General features: G+C 42.8%; 1 protein-coding gene across 3 annotated transcripts in view; it reads left to right on the forward strand.

Moving 5' to 3' along the window:
- Window positions 1–3879: 3879 nt before the first annotated feature.
- UBE2Q2 (ubiquitin conjugating enzyme E2 Q2) overlaps window positions 3880–27296 on the forward strand; it is a 48185-nt gene continuing 24768 nt past the window's right edge. The window contains exons 1-3 of one of the 3 annotated variants that reach the window (XM_061347676.1): window positions 3882–4339; window positions 19151–19255; window positions 26783–26887. In XM_061347676.1, coding sequence (XP_061203660.1) covers window positions 4154–4339; window positions 19151–19255; window positions 26783–26887 — 396 coding nt within the window. In that variant the 5' untranslated portion in view covers window positions 3882–4153. Of the gene's footprint in view, window positions 4340–19150; window positions 19256–26782; window positions 26888–27296 lie in introns of all 3 variants that reach the window. The other 2 variants (XM_061347677.1, XM_061347678.1) reach the window with 2 other exon arrangements.

Genomic DNA, 27296 nt, shown 5'->3' on the forward strand with positions numbered 1-27296 from the left:
CTGCTCTTTGCCCATCCTGGGTAAAGCCATGCTACTTGTTTTATTATTATTAGTAGTAGTAGTATGTTTTACTTTTTAGTGTTAAACTCATGGCCATAGTATTTGAGTCGACACCTCCTTGACCCCTGTCCCTGAATGTCTGGGCAACAGTATCGCTATCTGTCCAAAGCTGCTCTGGGATATGTTTGTTCTGAAATGCCATTCCTTAACTGTTAAAGCCTTTAAAAGTAAAGTAAGTGAGAGACTAAGCAATCCCATGTCCAGTGCATGCCATGCTGCTTGAAGCTGCATTGTCTAGCCATTTCATCAGCTTTTGTGCACTGATGTATGGCTTTTCTAAAATGCTTTGAAAGTGACTTCATTATGGAAGCAATGACTTTGATGCTGAGCTTAGAAGTTGATGTGGAAGCCTATCTTTGGTAAGCAGAACTGCTTGGGTTGTGCCTTGGAAAAGCAGGATCCTCTTAAGTCTTTCTGCCTTTGCCCAAGGCTTCAGGTAAGTTTCCTGCCTTATCGTTCTCTTCATGGGTACCAGGTGCTATTTGTCTTTTCTAGTCTGAGTTTGTGTTGCTACCTGTGGAAAAAAGTTTAAGTGTCTGTTCTACCCCAGGATCAGCTATTATCAAACTGCATCATCTGTCACTAAAAGTAATTTACACTTCCTCCCATCTAATTAATCTTATCCCTTTTGCTTTCTGCTTCTGCTGAGGTTCAGGATTACAAAAGCTCTGTGCCTTTCTTAATTCTAAAATCACAGTTGCTTCTTTGGTGCCTGCTATTTCTCTCAGGAAAGTGACATCAGAATTAAAGAGAAGGACCCTTTCGAAGGGCTAGGCTGCAAATGAGAGAAGTGAGGTCAAAAACCAAACCCATAAACTTCTCAGAGAAACAAATCGGCCCTCTGCTAGGCACAAACACTTCACTGAATGTACCAGGAGATTCACTCAGTGGTAGAGCTGGGAATACAGCAGACATGGAAAGGGCATTCACAGGAAGAAAAGGACTAATATAAACTGAAATTCATCTGTGCTATGAAACGTCATTTCTTTAAGCTCCAAACAAACCTTACTATCATCAAAGCCCATCTATCCTATGTCTTTGTTCATTTCCTTCTTAGTGGCTCATCCTGAGCTCATCTTTCCTTTGAGTCCCTTCACCCCTTGCTGCTGGCTTTCTGTCTCACCAGGAACATGGCTAACTGGAGACAGGACTGGCAGTAAATGCTAATGGGAAGGAAAAATTTGATCTAAACTGATTGCCTCCTTTTTTTCCTGCCGGTTTTACCCCCCAAAGCAATGAGGAATCTGCTGGGTGTTTTCTGAAGGTTTCAATTAAGTTACAAAACTTGTTATATTTCAGTGGAAGGGAGGGGAAAAGAAACAGAAGGTTACAAAGGTCTGTTATCTTCATAACAGAGAGGTTTGGCCAAAGTTCAGATCCATGGAAGAGGAAACCTAGCTGTATGATAAAGGAAGGTTCCCACAATGTTGAAGATGTACATGCAGGAAGAAAAGTAGAAAAATAAATGCTGCTAACATGCAATATAGAGCAAGGGAACTTAAAAGCATCTATAATGGCTGGAATCTGATACAATGCTCCTGAGGGTCTTTACCAGCATTCATTTCCTTTATTACCCAGCTATGTCAGGTCTTCCCATGTGCATTCATTTTGGTCTTGGGAGACTGAGGATTTCCTGAGTCATCCTGAGACCAACATGAGATTCATGTCAAAGCCCCATAGCAAGTTCCTGAAGGAAGAAACAGGAATGAGTCAGACATGACAAGCTACTCTTTACACCTCTGAAGCAGCCTCTCTATTCCAGGGAGTGAGGCAGGCCCAATGTGTTCTTAAGGTCTTATCACAGAAATGAACTCACAGCTTGCACAATGCCTACTAAACACAGAGAAGCGAAACAGAATTTAGAGGAGTGGTGGCTGTGCAGCTGCATGTTGCTTCTTGAAGCCTGCAACAAAAAAAGCAGACTGAAGGAGCTGGGAACAGTTCTAGACCAGACTTAAGCACTATATGGCTTGCAGGACACCCTTGGCCAATGAAGCAATTAGTTTGGCCTCATAGGTGGTCAGGAGACACCATGATGTTGGGATCGCTCGGTTCATGAGAGAAGTTCTTGTGCATTCAACAAGCTGGCCAGCTAATGCAGGCAAGGTGTCCCCAGCCAGCACACATGCACTTATCAGCTGCCAAAAAATGGGGTGTCACAGTCAACAGAGAGCCAGAGGAAAGGGAAGACGGATGAGAATGAGAAGACAAGGAGGATGGGAGACCAGAGGCAGTGATAGTGGCAGTTCTGGTAAGATATGACAAATGGTGCAGTTTGAACTTGCTCAGCCTACCCACCTATCTACTGCAGAGAGGCGTTCTAGGCCAAACTCCTGTCGTGTGAGGGAGATAGGGCTGAGTCACCAAATTCATTCCCCTGCTGTTTCATGCATCACATCATGTAATGCCTGACAAAGTCTGATTTGTTTAGTTTTGTCTCTGGTGTTCCCATAGAAAGGCTCTTGTGGGCCCTCCCTTTCTAAAAGGATTAGTTATAATTTTCTGCTGTTAATTTGTAGCTGGTTTGCCCTTATATCTTCTTTTGTCCCTGAAAGGTCTTGACCCTGCCTGTTGATGCATCGGCAGACAAGCCATATCCACTCTGTCTTCACTTTGCAGGCCACGCAGTCTGAGCCAACATGCAGCTCAGCCCTTCTAGGAAAGGCGAGTTGCACACGCTGTATAATAGGAGTCTTTCAAATGATACCTGAAAAAAACAGATCTTTCACCTCCATGGACTTTCTGGTATCTTTCATTCAGAGTATTTAACCACTGCCAACCCTTCCTGGCTTTTGTAGCTAAGTGTGTTCTTTGCATCTCTCTGTGGTGGAAAGATAGGAGGTTTCAAGCCCACAAATCAGTAAGACTGACTCCATATGCTCGGAGTTGGGCATGTGCATGACTGTTTCTGGATCAAGATTAGAGTTCTCACCACTTGACAAGATTCAGCTTGTGCTTTGTGAAGTGCTGCCAGTTTCTCTGGAATTAAAGATTTATATAAAATATCAATGCTGAAAAAAAAAATCAATTCTCTGTTCCAGGTTTGTGCATGTGCATGTGTGTAATGCATTAATTAAGAGCTGGTTGGGAAACAAGAAACTGTAACTGGTATCACAGTGCTCTCTTTATGCCATGTGTTCCCAAAGAGCTGTCAGCTGTCTACAGGCAAAACCAAGATGGAAAGGGACAAATAAAGGTGCAAAGAGGATTTTTCTAGTGTCAGGAATTGATAGAAATAGAGGCAGCACCTCTTACTCCTGGAATGTAGCGAGTGTTCACTTTACTCTGCTTTCATGCTTTGTGGTGCTTTTTCTGGGGGTAAAATGCTCAATTACAGAGGAGCCTAAATGCAACACTAACACTTTTTTTTTGGCCTCTGTGTTGCTGTTTTCCAGCCTGCCGCGATCGACACCAGGTTTTACTTGCACCGATCCGTCCGGAGTGTGGGGCAGGCGCTGCTGGTTTGCGTTGGCAGACCTCGAGGAGGGCTGGCAGGACTCGGGGGTGACAAGTGCGAACCCAAGCGCCAGGTTTTGCTCGGCACGATCTTAACAGCACGGTAGGGCAGGAGCACCGCGGGGCTGACCCGCGGCGGCGGCGAAGGAGGAGGAAGACTGCGAGAAAGCGGGCGCTGCTGTCCGACCCCGGGGGGGGGGCCGGTGCTGGGCAGGGGTCGGGGCAGCCGGGGCGGTGGCGGCGCTGACCAAGGGCGGCCCCGGGGCGGAGCGGGGCGGAGCGAGGGGCTGGCCCGGTGCGGCCCCGCTGCCTGTGTCCCGAGAGGAGGGCTGGGCGAAGGCGGGGCGGTAGCGGGCCTGGCCCAGCCCTCCGGGGAGGAAGGGGAAGGAAGGGGGGTGCGGGCTGCGCTGTTGCCCTTTTAAGCGAGCGAGTGGGTGCAGGAGGCTGGTACAAAGGGAGCTGCCGCCGCGCTCGCCGTCCCCCCTCCGGCTGGGGCTGCCCCGGCACCCCCACCCCCGCCATCTTCCGCCCCGCAGCCGGGGCCAGGGTCGGGTCGGGCCGGGCCGGGCTGAGGCGGAGGGAAGCGGCGGCAGAACGGGCGAGGCGGCGCAGGCCCGGGCCCGGAGATGAGGCCAGGATGTCGGTGTCAGGGCTCAAGGCCGAGCTGAAGTTCCTCGAGTCCATCTTCGACAAGGACCACGAGCGTTTCCGCATCGTCTCCTGGAAGCTGGACGAGCTCCACTGCCAGTTCGTGCTTCTGCCGCCGCCGCCGGGCTCCGGCCCGCAGCCGCCACCGCCGCTCACCATCCACTGCAACATCACGGTGCGGGGCCGGGGCACGGCCCGCCCTCGCCATTGTCTGCGGGGCGCGGGGAGGGGGCGCAGCCCCGCCACGGGGTGACTCAGCACCGGGGGGGCCGCGGCCTCCGCCCGCCGCGGGACCGGGGGCACTGCCGAGGGGCCTGGGCCCGCCTCCCCCCGGGGCTCTGGGGCTCCTCCGCACCGGGGCCCTCACAAAAGTTAGCGGGCACTCGGCCTCTCCTCCCCGCCAAGACACGGCCCCGCGGTCTTTCGGGGGAGGGGGGGTTCTCCGGCGGAGGCGCCGACCGGAACAAAGGGCTGCCGGGCCCGGGGCAGAGAGGAGAGAGCCCCCTGAGCAACGGAAGGGCGCCGAGGCGAGCGGAGGGTCTGTCCCTGGCCTCCCTCATCCCTGCGGTGTCCCGGAGGGGCATGGGGCGCGTTTCCTCTCTGCCCCGAGCGGTGGGAGCCCGGGCAGCAGGCGGAGGGCGAGCGCTTTACTGAGTGCGCCACACGGCCGCGGCCTGGAGCCGGGCGGCCCGCCCTGACCCGGGCGGGGAAACGCTGCTCGGGCGGGCCCGGGGCGACCGGGTTTCCCCAGCACACCGGTCAGTCCGGCGGGCCCCGGGAGGGACGGGAAGCTTCTCTATATTGCCGTCGTGAGGGGGATAAAACAGTGCCCCTGCTCTAAACAGTTGCTGCATTATGGTGGTGGCGTTTAAACTTGAGAAGGAGCTTTGAGCAGCCTCGGTGAGGCTGAGGGACTGATACCTGAAGGGGTTTGTTTCTGTGGTGGTTTGGTTTTGTTTCTGCCCCCCTTCTTAAATTCCTTGGGGTCTGTTTGTTTTGCATGGGTGGAAGGGAAGCAGATTGATGTTCAGTGTTGTGTGCTACGGTAAAAATCCTCTGTGTTTAGGAAAGTTTAGGGCCTAAACTTCCCAAAGGATTTGATTATATCGGGGTTTGTGACTCATGTTCAGGGAAGTGCTGGAGGTTCCTTTTGATCGGACTGGTTGTAGTTCTGAGTGAATTTAAAAGCCTTACCAAGATTCAGCTGAAGAGTAGAGTATGGAAAGACTTCAGCTGGTTGCAAATAGGGTTACTAGGTCTGGGTTTGAAGGAGGTAAGCTCTAGAGCTTTTTTGTCTTTTGCCTAAAAAAGGATAAAAGCTTCAAACAGTGTGGAGGTAGAGCTATGAAAGATGAAAACGTGCATGTAAACCAAGCAAATCTAATAGTCTCGATTGGAACTTCGCTTACCTTAAAGTAACTTCATTAAGTTAGAGTTCTTAAGAGGATCTTTCACGTTTCAGTTACTTGTCCTGAGAGGACAGTTCTGGGACATGGTTATGGGGCAGGTGTTTGTTTTACTGGACACTGGTACATAGTTGTAAGTTATGAGATGGTTTCTGTGGTAAAATAAGCGAGATGCCTTGGTGTTCTTGTTTTTAGAATGATCTATCAGATGATGGATTGTGTGACTTCCTTCAGATACTTTTTATTCAGGAGAGGGTGTTTAATCTCAGAGAAGTCAGTTGTTTCTTTCCACAATATCATCTGTTTCATCAGTCTTACTCTAAAGAGTAAAATTAAAGGTCTGATGATTGGGCACCTCAGTTGCCAGCTGAATTTGGTGGGTTATTCCTAATTCATCAAGTGGCAGCTAACAGGGAAGCCAGTAGCAACACCATGAGGTGTTTGATGCCTTGGCTTTGTGCTATGGTGTACATCTAGGGCTGAGGCTGCTTCTGTTGTAGCCAGTTTTGGTAGTAATTCTTTCTTAACTTGGAATTTTCTTGTAGGCCTTTGCATAAGGTGTGTCTGAGCAAACAAGAAAGAGGCTTAGGTCACTCTTGGCATTTTTATGTCTTTAATGAGGGAACAGTGTCTGCAATCTGCTATTACAGTCACTTGCCCTGAAGGTCAAGGGGTCTTTCACATGCCATTACAATTGTGGCATATGAACTTGCAAAAAGAACAGGAAAAGAGAGGTTTCAAATGTTAGGGCAGAGACTTCTGCTTTGAAAAAAGACTGTGTCCCAGCTTCTTGAAGTTTCTGTTTCATAGGTGTCTGCAAGCAGCCTGGTGCTTTCCAGTGTTGACTAATTCTTGGCTTTTTGAGGTAGGTGACTGTTTTCCCCATCTGTTAAAAATAAATGGGAGAGGGCACCCTGAGATACCAAGGTGGCTCTCTTGAAACAAGTGGGCAGCAAATGACAGAGCCAAGAAGAGAAAGCTGACTTGTGTCCTATTTTTTTTGACCCAAGTGTTAGAACTCTGAAGTGTGACAGAAGTGATTTTCCTCGCACACACACGCTGAATTGAGTCTCTTGACCTCAGTTTTTTCTTGTTTATAGTTTTTTCTGTAGGCACAGTAAAGCAGAAAAAACATAAGTCTTGTTTACTGCCCTTCACTGGATCTGCAGGTACTGTAGGAACTAGAACTTGAAATGGCAGTAGGAGCATGCAAAAGCTGGTAAGGCTGTTAGCAACAACTGTAAAGTCGTTGGTAAATACGTGTTCTTGGAGAGACTCACCCTTTGCATCAGAAGCTGCTATCTCAGTGCTCTGGATTTACAGTGCAAATATGTAACTTTAGCTGTCTTCTTCTCCTAACTAGGAGCAATACTGATCAAACCAGGATGTTCCCCTTACTCAACAAAAGTTTACAGATTGTGTGTGGGTGCTCAAGAATCCCATTAAGGGGAACTGTAAGCACAGAGCTCAAGAATCACTTTTCTTTGTGGTTCTGTTTGAATACCTCAATATTTAACTAGAATGAAAGCTGTCTAGCAGTGTGAACAGCTGCTGAAGTTAGTGGATGGAGCAAAACCTGCTGTGGAAGGAAGCTTCCAGTAGCACCAGCACCAAGTCTGAAAAGAGACCCTATAACTAAGCTGTTCCAATCTTCACAATGCGTCTCTTTCTTTTCTCCAGTCTAGAGAGAGGAAGCAGAGGAAAAATGAAACATTATCCTGGAGAGATGAGGGAGAATGTCTGCTTAGAAGCTGCATGGATCTCCACAGGTTTCCCAGTCTAAATTCCACAGTTTGATTAGAAGTCTGCCCTGGAATTTCTCACTGAGATGACTCTTCTGTTTCATGAAGCAACAGACGACCTTTGTCCAAGTCTGTACTTCATTATTTCTGGTAGTGACCATATTGGAGCTTTAATGGTTAATCAGATTAATTTAAAAGAGGTACTTTAGGGTGGAGTCATACCTGTCAGAAATACTGCTGCTTATTCCTGAGAACTGTCTAATTATTGAACTTGTTCAGGCTGTGTACGTTCACATTCCCGTTCTGTTATGCCAACAGCAGTGTCTCTGTTCTGAAGTTTTGTTTCTGCTTTTCTCAGGTTTTCATTTAACAGCAGCATTCTAGTTAATCAGGTTCAATAAAAGTGTCCATTACAAAGTATACATATTGATCCTGTTCTGCATGTTTTTTGAAACAGTATCAAAGTAGTGGCTTTAGAGGAGTGTGTGTGTTGATCGTGACTTTCGGTGTCTTTCAATGTAATCTGTAGTTTGGGTTGGTACCTTATCAGACTTATGTCATAGTATTCCGAAGGTTATATTAGGATGATTCAACCTTATCCTTGTTAGTGCAAGAAAAAGGAGTGACTTGGACTGCTGTGAAACATCTTGTGTTTTTTACATAATCTCATCAGAGAGAAACTGGATATTAATATCTCCACCCATACACACAGAACTACCATTGAAACTCTGTGTCCTCAAGTAGCACTTGCAGGTAGAAAGGGGTTTTTGCTAGCTCTGGGTGGGAGCAGATTTTGCTTGGGACAGATGCTGGGTTCTGATGTGTAGTGATAGCCTTCACATATTAACAGTTCAGTTCAGGTGGTAGGGCTGGCTCCAGTACACTCTTGCTTCTCTGCTGGAAAGAAGTATCTTGTGCTTTCACTGAAAAATAGCCTGCTGCTAAATCAGAGTTAGAAGCTGCTGTGCAAGACTTGAAAACGTTGCTGTCTGCAGATAACTGCAATTGATGGGAGATGTCTTTATTTTCCTTTTTTAAACCAGAATGGATGAGAAGCTGTTGATAAGTTGGGTATATGCAGAATGCTTGAGTGCATTAGAATATGCAGTAGTTCTTCAAAGACATAAGATTTTAAGGCTAAACACAGTCCTAGCTAATGCCTAGATGACTGATAACCTTTTGAACAGCCTGTTTATTTGTACACAAACTAACCACACAATGAATGAGGCATTCAGTTCCTCCAATCACTAGACATTCTCTAGTAGGTGTTGAGACTTTTGTCTTGCAGCAGATGGATGCCAGGACTAAATAAAAGTGTACACAGCTTTATCTTGATCATATGTGCTTTTCTAACTAGAATTAGGGGTACTTGGTGCTTTACAAAAAGACATGCGAGTTAACTGTTACCAAATGTAACTTATGCAGTAGAAATTGAGAAGTTTAGTCTTGTTTAACAAATCATAATTAAGCAAACAAATACTAAAAGAGTGAGGATTTTAACTTCTTTTGTATGCCAAGACTGCAATTGGAAAAAGAACATTGCAAAAAGGAGTGGGAGGAATATTTTGCGTCTGGAAGACACAGGGCCTTATTTTGACCCCACAGCTTAGCTGTGCTCTGTGACAGACTGTGTCCTGTACTTGAGGACTTTACAAGGTTGTTGTTCTGTCTCTGTAATGTATGAAGTGCTCCTAAAGCATCCTAGGCCGCCACAGTGATGAACTTCAAATATAAATGCTGGTTTATGTTGAGGTTTTAATGTACAGGAAATTGCACTTACTTCAAATGGATTACTCATGTGAGTTAACGATACAGTAATTTCTAAACTGGGACTTTTGTGGCCCTCGAAAGAGCTCTCCCTGCACTTTGATAATTAAAAGAAGTTCTTATTAAAAGTATTATCTTCTTTTTACTCATCATGCTTCCTCATGATAACTGTTCATGAGGTTTTTTCAGAAGACTGAAAGATATCTGGTAATTTTTCTGTATTTCTGAATATTCCCTAGTTCCAAAGAGACTAACTTAGAGTTGTAACAGGAGTTGGAGTGTGTGGGATAGTTGACTTTGATTTGTGTTGGCAATGATATTTACTTTGTGTCAGAACTAGAGTAGCTGTAGTTAGCCTTGCCGCAGACCTTTGTCTTGCTACAAGAAGCAACAGCATGTGCTGGTGCTCTTGATTTTCATCTGCCATGGGGGCATGCTGAGATTTAGATTTTTCTCTTCAAGCTTTTCATGGATGAAATAAGAAAAATCAGGGAGTGGTGTAGAAAGTGAATTCTATTCTTGAAAATAAGGTGGCACTTCCCAATTCAGCATGGCAATCTGTCTGCAGTGAAACTCTGTAGCATCAGAATTTGCCAATGGAGTTGATCAAGTGTGTTTCCCAAAAAGAGTAACTTCATTCTGTCAGACTTAGACTAGAATGTTTCTGTAGGTGTGTGTTCTGTTTTATGCCAGGGGATACTGTGTATTGATGACGTGCTGATATCCTCCGTGTGAGTGCAGAATTACAGTTGTTTTGAAGAACAACGTATAATTGTGTCCTGTGCACTCTAATACTGCTGTTGCTCACAGACCAGCAAAGGCTGTGTGCCTTGTGTGGTGGCCAGAATTGTGTTTCCTGGATTAAGGACCTGGCTGGCATGTAAAATTCTTTACTGGGTTAGTGTTAATCTGGATCTCTTCCCAGTCTGGCTGACTGTGTGGCTGCACAAACAGCTGTCCTGCCACAGCAGAGGGCACAGGGGCGAGGGGAGTGCTAGGAAAGACTGCTGAAGCCAGCATTCCCGACAGAGGAGAGCTGCTTGCCAAGCTTGGGATAGCTCCTGTGTAGAATACCCAAGCTGACGTCAGTCGGGTGGGCCTATAGCAGGGTCTGGTTGGTGACAGTGACTGCTTAAATGGAGAGCTGGACCAGACTAACTGGAAAGAGTTTTCTTGTAAAATGAAACTCATTTCAGGAGAATGGAAGATACAAAGATGGAGGCAGTTCTTTAGTGTTTTTAACAAAGAGAGGGGGCAAAACTTCTGGATAGCAACAAATGTTTGTTGAAGCTGACTAACAAATAGCTACTAATGTAGTTTTGCCTCTGTGTGGACTGCTGTTCAGTGCTGTCAAGTTGTTCGCCTGTATGTACTTTTGGAAAGTTACAACCCCCTGAATTCCTGGCTGAAGTTGATTTTTATTTCCTTTATTTTTTTTTTTTTCCCTTGAGACTATGAATGGTAATATGCCGCTTAAGAGGCAGGATAGTTGATGATAGTGTGCATTCCACTGTATTTCTTCAGCTGCAAGCTTTATAGGAGGAACTGAAATGAACTTTCACCAGCTCATAGAAGACAACTGGAAAATTAAAGGGCTGATTATAGTAAGGAGAGGTTGTTTAACATTTAGATCTTATACATGCATGCCTGTATCCATATTAGCTTCACTTGTGCTGATCAGAATAGTTCTCAGTTGATCTTTGCTGGAAGCAAGCATACCAGTTAGCATAAGTCTTCTGATTTCTTATTTCCAGCTGTAATATTTAAGTGTGATATTAAAATCATGCCCTTACATGTTTTGTTTCTTTTTGTTATCTCATGCATATGAGACATCCTGGTGTATTCAGTACTGTAGTGAGTGTGTGAGTTCTTGAGATGTACTAATCCCTCTAATGTTTTAAACCCTCTGAGAGAAAGAGTCCAATACTGTTGCACATCTTGCAAGAGCTTCTTCAGTGTGTATGTAGAAAGGCAGAAACCTCAACTCTAACGGAACCTGCACAGTGGCATTAGAAGCAAATTAAAGTTCTCCATTGCAGTGGTGCCCAAGATACCGCAGGCTTGCTTGGAGTTTTGGAGTAGGGAATAACTGGGGTAAGAGTACGGTATTCAAGTGATTAATGGTCAACATTGGTTGAACTCTGGTACTGAAATTGTGTGTGGGACAAAGTTCCATCTAAATGGCTCTAATCTGAAGGCCAGTGACTGAGCAGTGGTCAGAGTAGCTGTGTTGGTGTTGCTGTGAGGGAATGTGGTGTCCAGTGTCAGCAGTAGAGCAGCAGGACCTCTGTTAGCAGTGGGTGAGAATGAAACATCCCTGTGTTTGCAGATGTGTCTTTAGCACAACAAATTTCTAAAGGCAAGAAATGGAAAAGAGGAGACCTGTTCTCAGGGGGCAGGGCATAGTGCCTTTGGAAGGGGACACTTTGGAAGAGGTAAAGATGCAAATTCCTGAAAGTTAAGAGAATGAAGAGGAGGAAGGGGAAGACTGGAGTTCTGCATGACAGCAGAAGTGATATCAGACTTTGCATGCTGTGAGTATCTAAATGATAGAGGCACAAGCAGGTCTGTTAGGAAACCTTATTGTTTTCAAGTTAAGTCGGGGAAGGACTGACATGTTCCAGCTTAGTTACACCACCTTAGTTTTAGCCACCTTAGAAGCCCTTTCTTGCTACTCTGGCTTTGTGACATTAATGTTAATACCTTTTCTGAATGTGCTTGTTTGTGTAGTTGCAGAAGAAGGTACTTAGTAACTCCTAATGATTAGAAAGAGTTTATGATTTGTTTCACATAACCAGATTTCCTTAGGGAATCTGAGCACATAAGATTCTGTGCTACTGATAGAGTGTTGGAGAATCAATGAGTGTGAGAGAATCAGATTTGCAAAATACCTTTCTCTGTAGCACATGTGTCTAGCTGCTTGTGAGGTGAGCCGTTGCCAGCATGAGTGCATGTACAATGCGCACGTTGACGAAGAGAACTGCTTGTGGCTGAGGGCTCTGCAACAACCATCTTCTGACAACTGTCAAGATGAGAGTCCTGGCACACTGTGGGGTTTTGTGTGTGAGGAACAAAACAGGTTGTTGTGAGGTGCTGTGGTGAAAATCTGGATTCCAGTCTTGGCTCTATGACATTCTTCCTGATAAGCAAGTCAGCCTTCAGTGATGCTGTGTTCTTTGCTCAATTTTCAGTGTGGATGATCTGTAACATTATTGTTGCTGTTGCTAGTGTTGGCAAAGGAATGTTCCTTAGCTCACTTAGCTGGTTTGGCCCTCAACAACAGTTTTAATTTTCAGAGACTACATGCTGCTTTTGAACATCTGTCACTTGCTATGCTGTTGGCTAAGTCATGCTTCATGTTAACAGAACAGTTGTGTTTGAGTCACAGCGTGTTAGAATTTGGTGGATTTTATACTGGGTCCACACAGAAGAGTTTAGAGCGTTTCTCTTCTGTGAATTTCTTGGAGTGGATAGATGGCATGCTGCTTCGTGGTGGTGACCTGGAGAATAAAATGTTGCGTCACAGTAAAGATCAATAACTATGCTTCTATCAGAAAAGTGCCATATTTGCTTTTATGCTCAAAGTTTGTATTTTGATTCTGTTTAGCTGTGTTATACTGGACAACAAGTTGTCTGCGGCCTTTTGTTTGGAGTGCATCATGTTGCGGCAACCAGGAGTTTGATAAACCTGTTTTTCCAAAGGTTATGTGCAGTTTCACATACTGGAATCAGTATGGATACAGTGCTGCACTTGCTTCATTCCCTGGAGAGTGTGTGGGAGATGGAAACCATGACCCTGTTAGCTGTGTTGGTTTACTGTGCTCCTGAAGGTATTCAGTTCTGCAGTGATGAGTGTATTAGCAGAACCTACCTATAGCAGGATTATGGGATTCTTTCACCTACCTCCTGCAAAGCTGCAAGATGATTAAGCTCTTGCAAGCTCCAGGGGTCTGACCAAAGCATGCTGCTCCACCTGGGATGGTCTTGTATAGGCTGTGGCTATCAAAACAGTCATTAAACTTGAGGGTAGAATTGCAGTAATTTTCTGTGTTTGAGAAGCACGTGTATTTTAGTCAGTGGAACTTGGTGTCCCACTAAATAAATGCATGCGTTGTAAAAAGTATTCTTGTTTAACCGAGTCAGGCTTTGACTTCAGAAGGAGTGTGAAGAAAATGAAAGCTAATACAAGCTTGCTTTCTGTGGTCTCTGTTTAGGTGAGTTCTAGTGAATAAAAGATATCCTTCTGTTTATATGCATTGAGTAAGTTAATAGTATGTTGCATACAATCTTAAAATTGAAAAGGAAAAGCAATTTGAAGTTTTCCCTCTTGTTCAGTAGACGTGGGTAAAGTTCACTTTGTTTTCTTCCTACCTCCAGTATTAAATTGAGTTGTTAAGCCCACCCCCATTGTATACACTTTTCATGTCTTTTTAGGACCCTGGATCTCTGACCTCCTGGATTCTTATAGAAATGATAAATCTTTTCTATGTAAAAGTGCAAATTTTCACTTGAACTTGGAAATAAAATGTTAGAATGTTGTAGTGTGTTCAGTATCTCAGTCTGTACATCAGAGAAAATGGTGATGTCTTGATGATTGAAAATGCATATGTAGGTTCTAGTAACTTGAGTAACTTTTTTTCAAGAAGCTGTAAGCATCAGTGGTTTATGGACGTCAAGCTCAAATTTAGCTCTAAGAATATCCTCTCAAATCCTGATATTTTTGTTAATATTAATTCCATGGGTATTTTTCCCTCTAAAGGCAGTTGACACAGCTGAAAAATTCACAAGTGAATGATTGACTTCATTTCAGATAGTATGTACCAAATTGTAGCTGATTGTAGAGTTTAATCTTTAGTATTTGTTTTAAATGTTCATGTAGGATGTGTATATGATCCCTAACCAGTGGGACTTGATTTGGGTCTGGTTTTTTAATTCTGCTATTTAATTCAAACAAACTCAGTAGCATCAAGGTGTCTGGTGAGAGAAAGACATCTGTTATTTGAGATCAGTTACTTGATTGCTTATAGCTGCAAATATGTTCACCTTGAAAGGACTGTTAGTCCTCTGAGAAGTCTTACTACGGTAGGATTGGCTAACTTTGTCACCTGGAGTTGTGTGAACTAGAGCAGTCTTCTGCTTGCCTTCTCAGAGCAGTTAATCTGTTTAAAAGATCTGTGGGTTTGACCTTCTGCTGGTTGGAACTAAAGGCAGGTGGACAAAACATTTTGGGACCAAGAAGAATCAAGGTGAAAATGCTGATGAAAATCAGCTAAGTTTTAGTTGTAGCTGGTGTAAGGACAGAACTGAGTTCTGTCAGTGATGGAAATTTTGCAAAAGCTTAGAATGAAAAAGAAATTCAGTTGGTTGAGCATTGTTCACCCAGTAATGAAGGAGTTTTAAAAGGAAAGCCCTCCCCCCCCTTTTTTTAATCTAACATGATTTGGAAATTAAAGAAAAGATCTATCAGGGTGTAATTGTGATATTTGCATGGTGATGCTGAAGACCTGTGTTTAAACCTGCTGTCCTGCCATTTGGCTGTGACAAAATGGTTCTGTTGTGTACAAGGAGAGACATGGTTACACTATTACCTTATAGCAAACTGTGTGTACAGGTTGTGCTAGTTGTAGGGATTTGAGCATAATGTGTTTTCATTTAGGAACTTCTACAATACTGTTGAAATGGTGTGATTTAGATAGAGCTCATTTAAAGTCTCTTACATCAAAATGGTGTTGCTGTAGCTTTACAGAACAGGATAAAGATTATATAACACTGCAAGTAAAACAGGCTTTTGTTAAGGATGAGAAAGCTTAGATAGGATATACTTAGCTGACAGATCTGTATCTGGGAAAAGCTGTCTTAATGTATGTGTTTCTGGTATCTGCTGTCACTTTTTGCTGCCATTGTTTTTTTTGGTAAGCAAAATTGTTAGTAAAATATAAGTAGACCCTTTTATGGAGGATGCAGTGGAACATCTGAGCAGTGAGATGCTGTGTGGATTCTTGTGATACACCCTGGTTTTCCTAAATGATTCGATAGGTTTGGAAACTGTTCCAGTGGTGGGAGCACGGGGCTTTAGTCTCTTTGTATTCTGTGTGTTTATTAGCAGGCTAAATTCTTTTGCTGCATTCTGTCACAGAAGCATTTGTGTTGACAAAGCTCCCAGTCTGTCCTGGTGTTAATACAAAGACTCTCTAGAAGTGATGATCCCATGAATTGTATCTGAGTTGGCTGTAAACATCCAGCCTTTGTCCTGGGGCCTCGGTACATGCGAGATGTGATGTCATGTCTTACTGAGCAGTTGCATTTGCTTTCCAAGCTGTATAGCATGCATTAGCCTGTGGAAGCATTGGGGCCTTTGCCGCCTGTGGTGAATTTTTGCTTTTACTTCTAGAGAGCAGGAAAATGTCACGTTACAGCAGTTACATAAAAGATCTCAAACACTTAATATGGGTGATACCTGTGCAGCTAAGCTAATTACACAACATCACTGTATGTCAGGTGTGTTGTGGAAGGCCAAAAGTGATGGGGTTTTAGCCACTGAGAATTAATAGTGATAAAATAATTACTATTCTAGGGTTCCTCTCTCAAAGTGCTGCTTTTATATTTGAGAAGCTTGTGTTCCTTGCCTGGCATAACAACTTAAATCCATCTCTCTACAGGGTGCAGATATGGAAGGAAAAGCTGACTTAAGTCTCTTGACAGAATTAGCTTGTGCTTAGTTCAGGTGTTTGACCTTACAAGCCACATCAGGTTTTCATTTGCGTGTTATGGTGTTACAAACTCATGAGCTTGTTTAAATATCGAGATCAGAATGTTTGAATTTTGTATGCGAGTTCTCTGTTTCAAAATATAGTGACTCATTTCCATGTGAAACTCAGCTGTTCCAAAAATACAGCTTACAGACCCTGAGCATCTTAGTGCCATATGCATTTTTAAGTTCAGTGAACATACTCATTGTAAGTCTGAAGAATTAGCAAGTGTTGCCACCAACTGGAAGTTTTTTCCTTCATTGCAAAAAATGGAATGAGTTGGAATGAGAGCTAAGAGAGAGGAAGGCCTGTCATTCAGGACAGAAGGCATCAGCACATTCAAGCAGCCACTGTAATTAAACACATAGTGGGATTGCTTGTTTATCAGATCTGCACTATCAGTCAGGTCCCGATCTGACAAAGGGTTTGCTGCAAGTGTTTTGGAAGAGATTTTTCTGTAGGCCCCTAGACTGGGAGGGACTCTGATTGGAACCAGCAAATGTTCTACAGTGGGTTCGTTCATTAAATCCTTTCTGGTGGGTAGAGGAGAAACAGAGTTGTCAGAAAAGAATGTAGACAGTGAAGAGTTGAGCTTTACTCTGTAAGCAGCATCAGATTCCAGGTTCAGTTTTGAGAAATAGACTGACAGACATCTATCTTACAGAAATCATTGCAATTAATGGATTTGCTTGGACTAACATACATAAAAATGCTTGATTAAAAAAGGCCAAAAATAACTGTTGGGAGAATGCACGTTTCAAATGTTGACTGTATCTGGAGAATATTTTTATCCTAATGAAGATTTCAAGAAGCAGATGGCTCAGTAAGTCTTGGAAGGGATTTTGTTTGTTCTTTGTATTTAGTAATGGGGGATGTTGGTGCAATCTCAAGTCATGCTAGTAGTGTTTACCCTATTTCATTTCCCTTAATGGAATGAGCTAGCCAGAGCAGTTCAGGCCACAAAACTAGCTGGTTCAAACAAGTCTTTGGGCATTAGGGTCACAGCAGAGTTTCCCTTCTGATTTTGTCCTGTGCATAAAGATCCAGCATGCAATATGAAGGTTTTGAGGTAAGAATATTGCACTACTGCAGAAGACTTCACAGGTGGGTTGCATGTTATTAAGAATAGTGAGAGTGAGACGATACCGGTACAAAACCTGGAATGATTTTAGTGGAGTGTAGCTCCTAAAAAATACTAGCTTGGGTCCCGAGTGGCAGATGGGAGTTAAACCTTTTTGCCTATCAAGAATAGGTATCCTAAGGTCTCTGCTTGGTCTGTGTGTGCCTTGAAGGGAAGCTAAAGGACATAACCAGTTCATCTTTACGTAAAGATACCAGGAATATTGTGTTTTCCAAAGGTATTTGCTGGCTGTGATTTAAAAAATAAATATAAACCTGGGGGGATTGAGCTTGAGAAATAAGTTAATGCAAAGGCTGCAGTTTTCAGGCAGGGATTTTAGACTTCTGGAGCTAGAACATCCCTGGAGTGTGATGGTCTGTTCTGCCAAAGCTGATGTCCTTGATCTAATCACACAGTTTCTGTTAGGAGGTTCAGCTCTTCAGCTGGAAGGTCAGTTAGGCAGTAAGCTTTGTATCATTCAATACCAGTTGTAACATGCTTGTCTTTTTGTCTAGTTTTCAAATGCTTCATGTTCTGCGGTCTGATAAACCCAGCATCTTTGAAATGACAGGAGCTAGTTTAGGTTATGAAGGTCTGGATTCTTCTTTTGGGACTTGAACTTTGAGAGGTTGCTAAGGCTAAGTTTGCTTGGGAATCACTAATGCCCAGTAGTGTTACTACTCAGGCAGGGATGTTGTCTTCCTCCTGTGAAGTTTATTACAGTTGTCTTGAAAACTAAAAGCAAAAAATAATGCAGTCGAGAAAGAGTGTAGGTTCGTAAGTATGTGGTGGAGTCAGCTATTAGAGTAGCAGTAGGAACCTGGATTCTTAAGTGCTGGAGAATAAAGCATGATTTATTGCTGCTGGAATGAGAAATATGGAATTTTTCCTTTAAACTGCAGTGAGGGAAATGAATGAAAATTCCCTCCTGCTATTTAGTAAGACCTGGGGATATGAAGATAATATCTGGGTGATAAAACTGAGGTTCAGCAATTTGTCCTCAGCTACTAGAATTTAATTAAATGGGTGAGAAGTAGAGAATGCCTTAACCAAAAGAAAATAAAGTAATCCAAACCTGTCAGTGATATGAAGGGACACTTGCTGTTGAGCTGGAAGCTACGTGGTTTCCTCCATCCTCACAGCGCTACCAAACGTGTTAGGAAAAAAAAAAGTGGAATTGCGTTTTGAAGCCTCTAGAAAGGAGGCAAATGACTTTGTCTGCTTTCCATAGCAAGCGTTTTCCGAGCACCTTTGGAAAGGCTGCATGCCGTGGCAGCTGAGTGAGAGGGAAATCACTTGTCATGGATTGTATGAGCGGTTGTGGGCCACACCTGTTCCATGTGTTGTAAGTGCCCTAACTGTGACTTGTTCTGCAAAATCATCTCTACTTCTAATCCTGTGAACCCATCTGATCTCACTGTCATTCAGATGTGTTTTGGCACCTGCCTGACACCTATAGAACTTTAATGATAGAAGAGAGTTAGTCTGTAAGCTTTCCCGATAGACTTGTGCACAATATATTGCTTGAGTAATCTTTCAATAGTGGAAAGTCCTCTATGAGCCTTGATGGTACAAAGATCAAATTGCAGATTTTTGGAATCATGATCTCTGTGTTAGTCTGTCCTATGAGGCAGGAGCTGTGGATGGACTGTGTGATGGACTTGAGCTGTGTTGCCTCAGTTTGAGGGCCAGTGCTGGAATGGTTTGAATGGTGCTGTTTGAGAAGGCAGTCTGAAGGCTCCAGGTGTTGTTGTCTTCACAGCTTTTACTTGGAAGAATCTGTTTTTATGACAAACGGGCACCCATCTAGTTTTATTCTTTGATGTGCCCTAGTTGTGATTTCATAGTTTGGTAATGATTACATCTACAACATTCCTACATTTGTCCCTCCTGCTCCACCTATCCCCAGGGTTTTAAGCTTTTCAGCACTGTTTCTTATCTATGTCCATCATCTGATAAAGATGAAAATAGGATGAAATACGAGAAGAACCAGTTGGCTGGATTTCTTTCAGCTTCTCTTGCGTTGCCTAAAACTGCTGTGTTAAGAGCTTCTCTGTTAGCTGACTTAAGAGTGAGATAAAAGGTGATGTTAATGCTGTGTTGTGGAATTTTTGGGGTGAATGAGTTTTAAAAGCTTTATAGTTTGGTTTTTTTTTTTTTGTTTATTTATTTGTTGGGTCTTTTGTGTTGTTTTTTTAACAGGAGTCTTACCCCTCTTCATCACCAATATGGTTTGTAGAATCAGATGACCCAAACCTGACTTCAGTCTTAGAGCGTTTAGAAGATATTAAGAAGAGCAATACTCTGGTGAGCAAGTGTTTTGGTTGTTTTGGGTGTTTATTGAGCTTTGTCACATTATTAAGCCATCAAATTAGTTCAGTTTGGGTTTTTTGGGGGGTGGGGGTGTTTGTAAATACAAATTTCTGTTCCAAAAGCGTATGAACCAAAAGTAATCCGAAAGATCTGGGGCAAGGAGGGAAGATGACTTAAATGCTTGTTCTTAAAACAAAAAAAGTTACATTTCACCCCAATAATCACACAGTTTAAAGTAATTATGCAGTGAAATGCTTGAGAATTTAAAAACTACTGAATAATTCAGCTCTTCTAGAGGTTGCCTTGCACAGAGATCGTTATGGAGGCAAAAACTTTGTGTCCTTGAGCATGTGTAGTCTTCAAACCATGACTGTAATAGAAAGAATTTGTGGTTTCAGTAAAGACACCTTGGCTCGGTAGCTTCTGGTGCACCAGAACATTCCTTAGATAGTGATAACAGTGGTGTGACTTTGGATGATTGCTGCTGAAAGAAGGTCTTTACACAGATCCTAATGGTAGTTTTGTGTTTCAGAAAACTATCAGGCATTATGTCTTATTTGAGTACCCTTTTGATCTAGAGATAAGAGGGGGGTGTGTGCGTGTGTATATATGTAAATTATACATACATATGTAAAATTAACTTCCCATTCTCTCTGGGAGAGTAAGCGTCCCTGAATATTACTTAGGGATACATCTCAGTGCAAACGTACTTCGTTGCACAAAGAGCAGTAGTGCAGCCTACTGACAAATTCAGTGATTAAAAGTGTTGGTTTTCCTCTCCAAATTTAGTGTTATGGATATTAAATGGCCCTTAAGAATTATCTTTAGTAACAGATGATTTTAACATTTTGGGATTATTTTTGTGTACAGGAACACATGAATGCTCATGATGCATACAGAGCAAACCCGTGGAATACTGCTTATTGTATGAATTATGAGCTGGCCTTGGTATTTGCCTGGTCTTGGAAAGGATTGGGAATGTTTTCCCTCATGAAATCACTGACCTGTAAAGGTCTCTGGGCTAATGTTAAGCAAGCACACTTGATCTTCAATAAGGATGTGTACATTTCTGTTTCTAAAGGATATTTAGGGTGCATATGATTTCTAGCAGGAATAATTAGGAAACTAACAAGTAAGTGAGAGTCTTCATGGCCTTGCCATAATTAAAAACAAAGAGGCACTGCAGAGGATCATTAGCGTTTTAATGTGTTGTGTCAGGTTTGATCACAGGAGACGTAATGTCAGCTGTGTGTTTTGTTCTTGCAACCTAAACTTTAGGCTAAACTGTATTCAGAAGAATGTTAGATCTCTTAGTGTTTGTGACATCTGCTTGGGAACACCTATGCCAGTAAAGTTGCAGAAAATATGACCAAATCACCTTTTTTCTTCAATACACTTTTCAGAAGATTTTCCAGCTTGAAGCTGCTGTGGCTGGTAGCTTCAGACTAAAGCTTTTAAACAAGATATTTCCTATGTTTAATTACCTGCAGGCTTGCTTGCAGTAGGGAAGAAAGCTTTATCACAAACATGCATAGGACTTGCTGTGCTGAATTGCATCTGCACATAGATTGCTCATGTATGTTTTAAGAAAACAGCTTCTGATATCAAGATTGTACTTGCCCGTGTAAAAGCTGATGGGTTGATGTAATAGACACCTGTGGATGGCCCATTGCTTTCTCAGGAATCCACCCCACCTTATGTTATGCCAAGATGAAGACAGATTGGAGTGGTTGAAGAGACAAATACTTCCTCTACAAAATCTGACTTGTTTTTTTTGCTCAAGGGGCTTGGTTTTTTTGTGTTTGGGTCAGTTTTTTCTCCCTACAACTTAGCCTGTGCAGTTGCCTCCCGCTTGTTCAACAGTGTTGGAGAAACTTACATGCTGACTTCTTGGAGTCAGGTAGGAAGGGATAAGGGACTACACGCAGAAATCCAGAGGCTTCTGATTTATCATGCTGTCTCCTAAAAACTTGCTTAGTTCAGTATAAACTTTTAGAATGTTCAAAATCAGTTTGTATTTAACATATTGCAGCTAGGAGATCATTTGTGGCATGTTGTTCTGAACTCGTAAAGCCATTGGAACACTCAGATTTTGGATAGGAAATTGCATTGGACTCTTCCAGGAGCTCAACAGAGCACAGCAGCCATGTGCCCAAAGCACTGCTAGCATATGTATCCTCATTTAGCGTTCTTAAGGGTTACTCTGGCCTTTCTACTTGCTTTTGTCAGGTCTCACCTGTTTGGGAAGGTGAAGAGCATGCTCTTCAGGCATAAAAGTTTGACAGGGATATATATGTATGGAAGCCTTGTTGTTTGACATGTTAAAAGGAAAACTGTTTTACTGTGTTAAAATCATGCCCACTTGGAAAATCTTCGGTGGGTCTGAAACTGTGTTACTTGGGATCAGCGTGGTGCTGCTTGCTGTGAACATTTGTCAAAATGCTAAACATGTGGAAAGGTTAAGAATGTGCTGATAGCTGCTTGACTGTCCAGATTGAACAAGTTAAAGTCAACAGATGCATCAAAAGGAGTGTGACCAGCAGGTCAAAGGAGGTGATCCTGTCCCTTTATTCTGCTCTCGTGAGACCTCACTTGAAGTATTGTGTGCAGTTCTGGTGTCCTCAACATAAAAAGGACATGGATCTGTTGGAACAAGTCCAGAGGAGGCCACGAGAATGATCAGGGGACTGGAGCACCTCCCATATGAAGATCTGCTGAGAAAGTTGGGGCTGTTCAGCCTGGAGAAGAGAAGGCTGCGTGGAGACCTCATAGCAGCCTTCCAGTATCTGAAGGGGGTATATAGGGATGCTGGGGATGGACTCTTCATTAGGGACTGTAGTGGTAGGACAAGGGGTAATGGTTAAAACTTAAACAGGGGAAGTTTAGATTGGATATAAGGAGGAAATTCTTTCCTGTTAGGGTGGTGAGGCACTGGAATGGGTTGCCCAAGGAGGTTGTGAATGCTTCATCCCTGGCAATGTTCAAGTCCAGGTTGGACGAGGCCTTGGGTGATACGGTTTAGAGCGAGGTGTCCCTGCCCATGGCAGGGGTTGGAACCTGATCTTAAGGTCCTTTCCAACCCTAACTATTCTATGATTCTATTCTGTGATTCTAAGGGGCTACAGAATTCTCTCTGACCCCTAGTGTCTCCTGGATTCCCTTCCACATCCTGAACATCAGCATTACATAAGATGTGGTAGGTAGTGAAACTGAGAGCTGCCTTCTAGTGGTTGTGTCATGCAAAAGAGAAATCCTGCTTCAATTTCGTGGTTCTTGTATTATAGATAGAAGAGCAGTTGTATATAATCGTTATATAATATATAATAATATTAGATAGTGGAAGTTATAGTTGCAAATTTAGTTTCAAATCTTTACTTTATGGGCTGTTAGGTAGAGCTAGACATGATTTGGATGCTTTCTTTTTAAAGCCAATAGTGAAATGGGTCTAAATTCAAATGGAGAGCTCTTACTTCTCATGCTCTCCAAACCTTGAGAACGTAAATTTGTGTGGAAGATGCAAAAAGTATAGAATTCCTGGCATAAGTACATGTACAACTTGGATGAGCTGTCATCCCTAAGCACACTGCTGCTGTATTAAGAATTTAGATTTAGTCCCACATGATGGCATTTCAGGAAAGAAGGTTGACGGTTGCAGACTACCAGTGCAGCAGCAACTAATCGTGTACTTGGGTTCACAGAGACAAAATGCAGGAAGCAGCTGTGCTTTATTTACTGAAACTGCCCACGGCTGCTGAATGTGAGACCAGTTACTGTCACAGACTGCCTGGTAGCTCAGAGTGGTCACACTCCAAGCTGCAGTTATTTCTTCCCTCTGTTTCCTCTTGTATTCTTCTTCAGCAGTTTACGTCGGTGGTGGGTTAAGAATTAATTGATTCATTTATTTTTACATCAATATAGTGTGTGTATATAGGTAGATAGATGTATGTGGAAGAATAAATATGCCTATACTTAGACTACTGAAGCCCATGTTTCTTGGTGATAGAAAACATGGTGCTTCCAGCAGTATGTTTATGTCATTAAAGCTCTCCTAAAATTAATGCTTTCATACGGCGTTAGAAATCCATAAAAAGGCTTCCTAATGTAAGATGGGCTTCAGAAAAAATGTTCTAAACTGTTTTCTATTTGCAAGATGTTAATACAGCAAGCAAAAAAAATGCCAAGGTGTTTTTGTGTCTAAAGCAGCATTATGTTGTCCAGGAGAACTGCCAACTTCTGAGAACTGCTGAAGCATTGAAAGTTACATTTTATATATGTATATATTTATATTTTGTTATTTTCATATTAATTGCAATCTCTGAATTAGATTATAATTTTGTTATTGTATTTGGTCACTTGAGCATTTACCTTATGCGGGTATTTACATTGCTCCTTTAATACCTTGTGGATTATACATCTGAGTTCCTGCTTAGTTTCTGCTTCAAGCAGTTTGTATAACAGGGAAAGTACTGGTACACTGATAGTCCACTTCAGTAGAAGCAAAGCGTATGTTAAGCATTCATTTTACACCAGCCAAGCATGTGAAGTTAGCCTGGAAATGCATGTAAATTATTCCTACATGGCAGAAAACTGCTATCCCTTTTGATACAGTCTGTTCATGTGCCGCTAACACATACCAAATCATGCTAGGCCCTGCTTAGAGCAGGGGGTTGGATTAGATGACTTCCAGAAATGCCTTTTAGCCCAAATTATCCTATGATTTTTTATACATGTGTCCGTAGCATAAGGGATAACAGTGATAGTGATCCATGGCAGAAGGATCAAGGATATGAAATAAATTCCAGTGGAGGAAAAATGTAACAATAAGGAAGAAGGGTTGTAGAGACAGGACCAGCTTTTCACTCTGCTGCCACCTTTGCACATTGTAGAAACTGAGGTCAAGTAAAACAACTTGGCTATAAAACTGAAACTGCACTTCGGAAGTTGCATTAAGCTAGCCCCTAAGAGTAGGTTGTTGCCAGAGAGGGGGGTCCTGCCCTTAGCTATCCATTCCTGCCTCCCCTTGGTGATGGAGTTGGTGCTTGCGAATTGGAGTTGGTGATCATGAATTGATCTGGCAATAAGCTTGTAAGCTGCTGCATGGTTGTGTGATCACTGGTGCCAGTGCAGTTGAGAAGGTGACAGTGTGCTGCTAGAGGCAGGAAGACACTTCTGCAGACACAGCTGCTGTGTAATCTGGTGCAGGCTGTGCCAGCAGTTTTGTTGCTCTGTGAGTGTTCACGTACCTCGCAGTGGTGCTGTGCTCAGAAAGAAGTGAGAGGAGCTTACAATGTGTTAGGTCTTGGCTGCAGGGGGTCCTCCTGCCTTGTAATTCAGGTGGTTTCTCATGGGAGCATGGGGAGTGGAGGAAGCAGAGCAGGAAGCAGTGCTTCACTCTCTCCTCAGCCCTTCCTGTTTTTCTGTAGAGATGCACCTAATGTTGCATTCATCTACTTTCCTAATCTTTGGGCCAGCCAAATGCCATTGGGGCTGTTCTTTCCCCAGCTGTTTAGATTTCTTTGGTACACCTCAAAACAGAGGTGAAAAAATGAATGGCTTCCGAAATTTACAGTTACGTGCAAGAAAATCACAGTTCCCGAAGTTTTATAGTTGATTCTCCAGTTCTCCATGATGCAGTGTTGTTTAACGCAGGGGAAAATGTTCTCAACACTGTGTGCAGCAGTGCATCTTTAAGCATCTTACCATATTGAGAATAACAGTTCTAAGACCTGTGATTCTATCTACCACCTAACTTTTTGATTAAGCTGCTTTCTGCCTGCTAAAAGATTTCCTGATGTTTCAGACACCCACGAAGTTTCAAACGGGTGTAGAGTCTTGACACTGGTGAGAGAAGTGATTGTTAAAGTAAGGTTCTGGCAACATAAAACTATCACATCTCATGAGTATATTCAGAAGAAATGTATTGCTGATACAGCAGTTCTTTTGGTGTCACCTGCTTTATTTTTGAGTGAAGGATGGCTGTCAGGAATGATGCAGAAACAGCAAATGTATGATGGAGAGAAAGTCATAATTCTTGTAGTGCAGGCTGGTATGTCAGTTTGTGGCCTCTGAACATGTAACATTTTTATTAAACAGCAGTGTTGAATTCTGCTGGAGAAGGGAAAAGCATTGAAGCTTTCAGGTAGCATGAGGGCAACATCTGCTTGTCACTGCTTGGAAATGAGTTCTTAACCCTGGAGAGGCTGAATTTTCACTTGCAGTAGGGTAAACTGAGAGCATTTAGACTTGGCAGTAGCAAGATGTAGACAGAATATTTTGGAGTGACTGAATTTTTCTTGGATACCTTCATTTATTGTCTATGTTAAGAAACAGAGTATGCAAACACTGAAGAGTGTTGTAGAAGCATTGTTGTTCCAGGATGATATAATCTGTACTGAACCCTGGGTGAGGCCACATTGCTTGAGTCTCCTTCCTTCATGGAGTGGGGGTTGCAGTGCTAAGTGTAACTACTGGTAGTGCTGAAGGGCAGGCCTACGGAAATGGCTGTCTTGCACACTGCCTTCTACAAGTGGCAGTGTACAAACTCCCTCCCTTTGGTATCTGGAAGAGAAGTCCCTAAATGGATGTGTAATTTTTGCAAGCTTCACCTAGGCTATTATTCTGCAAATAATAAGGCATTGACCATCTTGCAGATGTATTCCATAGCTCTTCCTTTGTTTTTCTGATATAACCATGCAAAGAGATAACCATGGAAGTTAGGAAATGCGGTGTTTTATGGTCTTGGCCTTAATTAGGAATCTGAGGCTGCCTGGATTTAGTTAACAGCTATGGAAATCCACTTCGTTAATGTGGTGATTGAGAAGAAGAGTTTGTTTCTTTCTTTCTGCAGAACTAATTGATGTTCTGGATAGCACTAGAGTGAAGGAAAGATGTTCCATATTTTGCAGTTACCAGAATACAGTCAATGTAATGCTGAAAGTTGGAAACAAAAACCAGTGGTAGTAACAGATTGTGCCTCAACCTGATACAGGATGCAGCAAGCAGGGCAAGCAAACTGCTTGGGCTCTAGCCGAAAGTTGGCTGGTTTCTATGCCTTGTACAATGTTTGTCTTGCTTCTAGTGCCTCACTGGAGTGTGCTGTAAAAGGATTCAGGATGTGGAAAATCAGACTGTTCCTCTTTGGTTTTTTGAAGACATGGTTCTTTAACCTAGGAAACTGGAATGGACCATCTTGTCTCAAGGAATATGACTGTTTGATTAATCTCTAGTGATTTGTGGCTGAGACACCTATGCCTGGAATGAATGGATGGTGCAGGTTATTCTTTTGCTCATGGCTTTTTTCACTTGACATGAGGAGATGAATGGGAGCCATCTTTAACTTGCCATGTCCTTGGTTTCCCATTGTAGGGATTTTATTACAATGACTACAGAGAACTGCATTCCAGTGCGTACTGATTTTAATGCTGTACACTGGAAGTTCAGTGCCAGCGTGTGAAGAAAATTCAAAAGGTATTGGTTTGTGCTTCGGTTTTAATAAATGCTTCCATATTTTCTTTTTTATAGCTTCTTCAGCAGCTGAAGCGATTAATATGCGACCTCTGCAGACTATATAATCTTCCTCAGCATCCAGATGTTGAGATGTTAGATCAGCCATTACCAGCAGGACAGGTAAAAAAAAAAAACTATGGGCACCTCCTTATTGCACTGAAGGAGGAATTATTCAATTCCAAGAAACAAGATGGTGGGAATGATTAAACCTTTTGTAAGCTAGAACTGAGATAGGAAGCACTGTTGCTTTATGGTGTCCCCAATCTGAATATTGTTTGCAAATCCATTTAATAATGGTGTGATAATATTACACAATTTACTTTGCAGTTTCTGTATGATGGAAAGGTGTGTATGTGATACCAATGCTGTCAGTTTAATTCCCTCATAAATACTGCTCAAGCCAGTCACTGTGTATTCCTGGTGCTTCCCAAATTTTTCCCAAGATGTAAACGCGATTAAACACTGTTTACTTTTTCTTGAAGGGTGTATGGTTTTCAGTGTGCGCTTGGATGAGCTACTGATGTTTTCC

The sequence above is a fragment of the Neopsephotus bourkii genome, unplaced genomic scaffold (assembly GCF_033783945.1).
Source record: "Neopsephotus bourkii isolate Nb327-2 ecotype Australia unplaced genomic scaffold, CSIRO-AGI_Nbou_v1 NB_318, whole genome shotgun sequence".
Taxonomy (NCBI): domain Eukaryota; kingdom Metazoa; phylum Chordata; class Aves; order Psittaciformes; family Psittacidae; genus Neopsephotus; species Neopsephotus bourkii.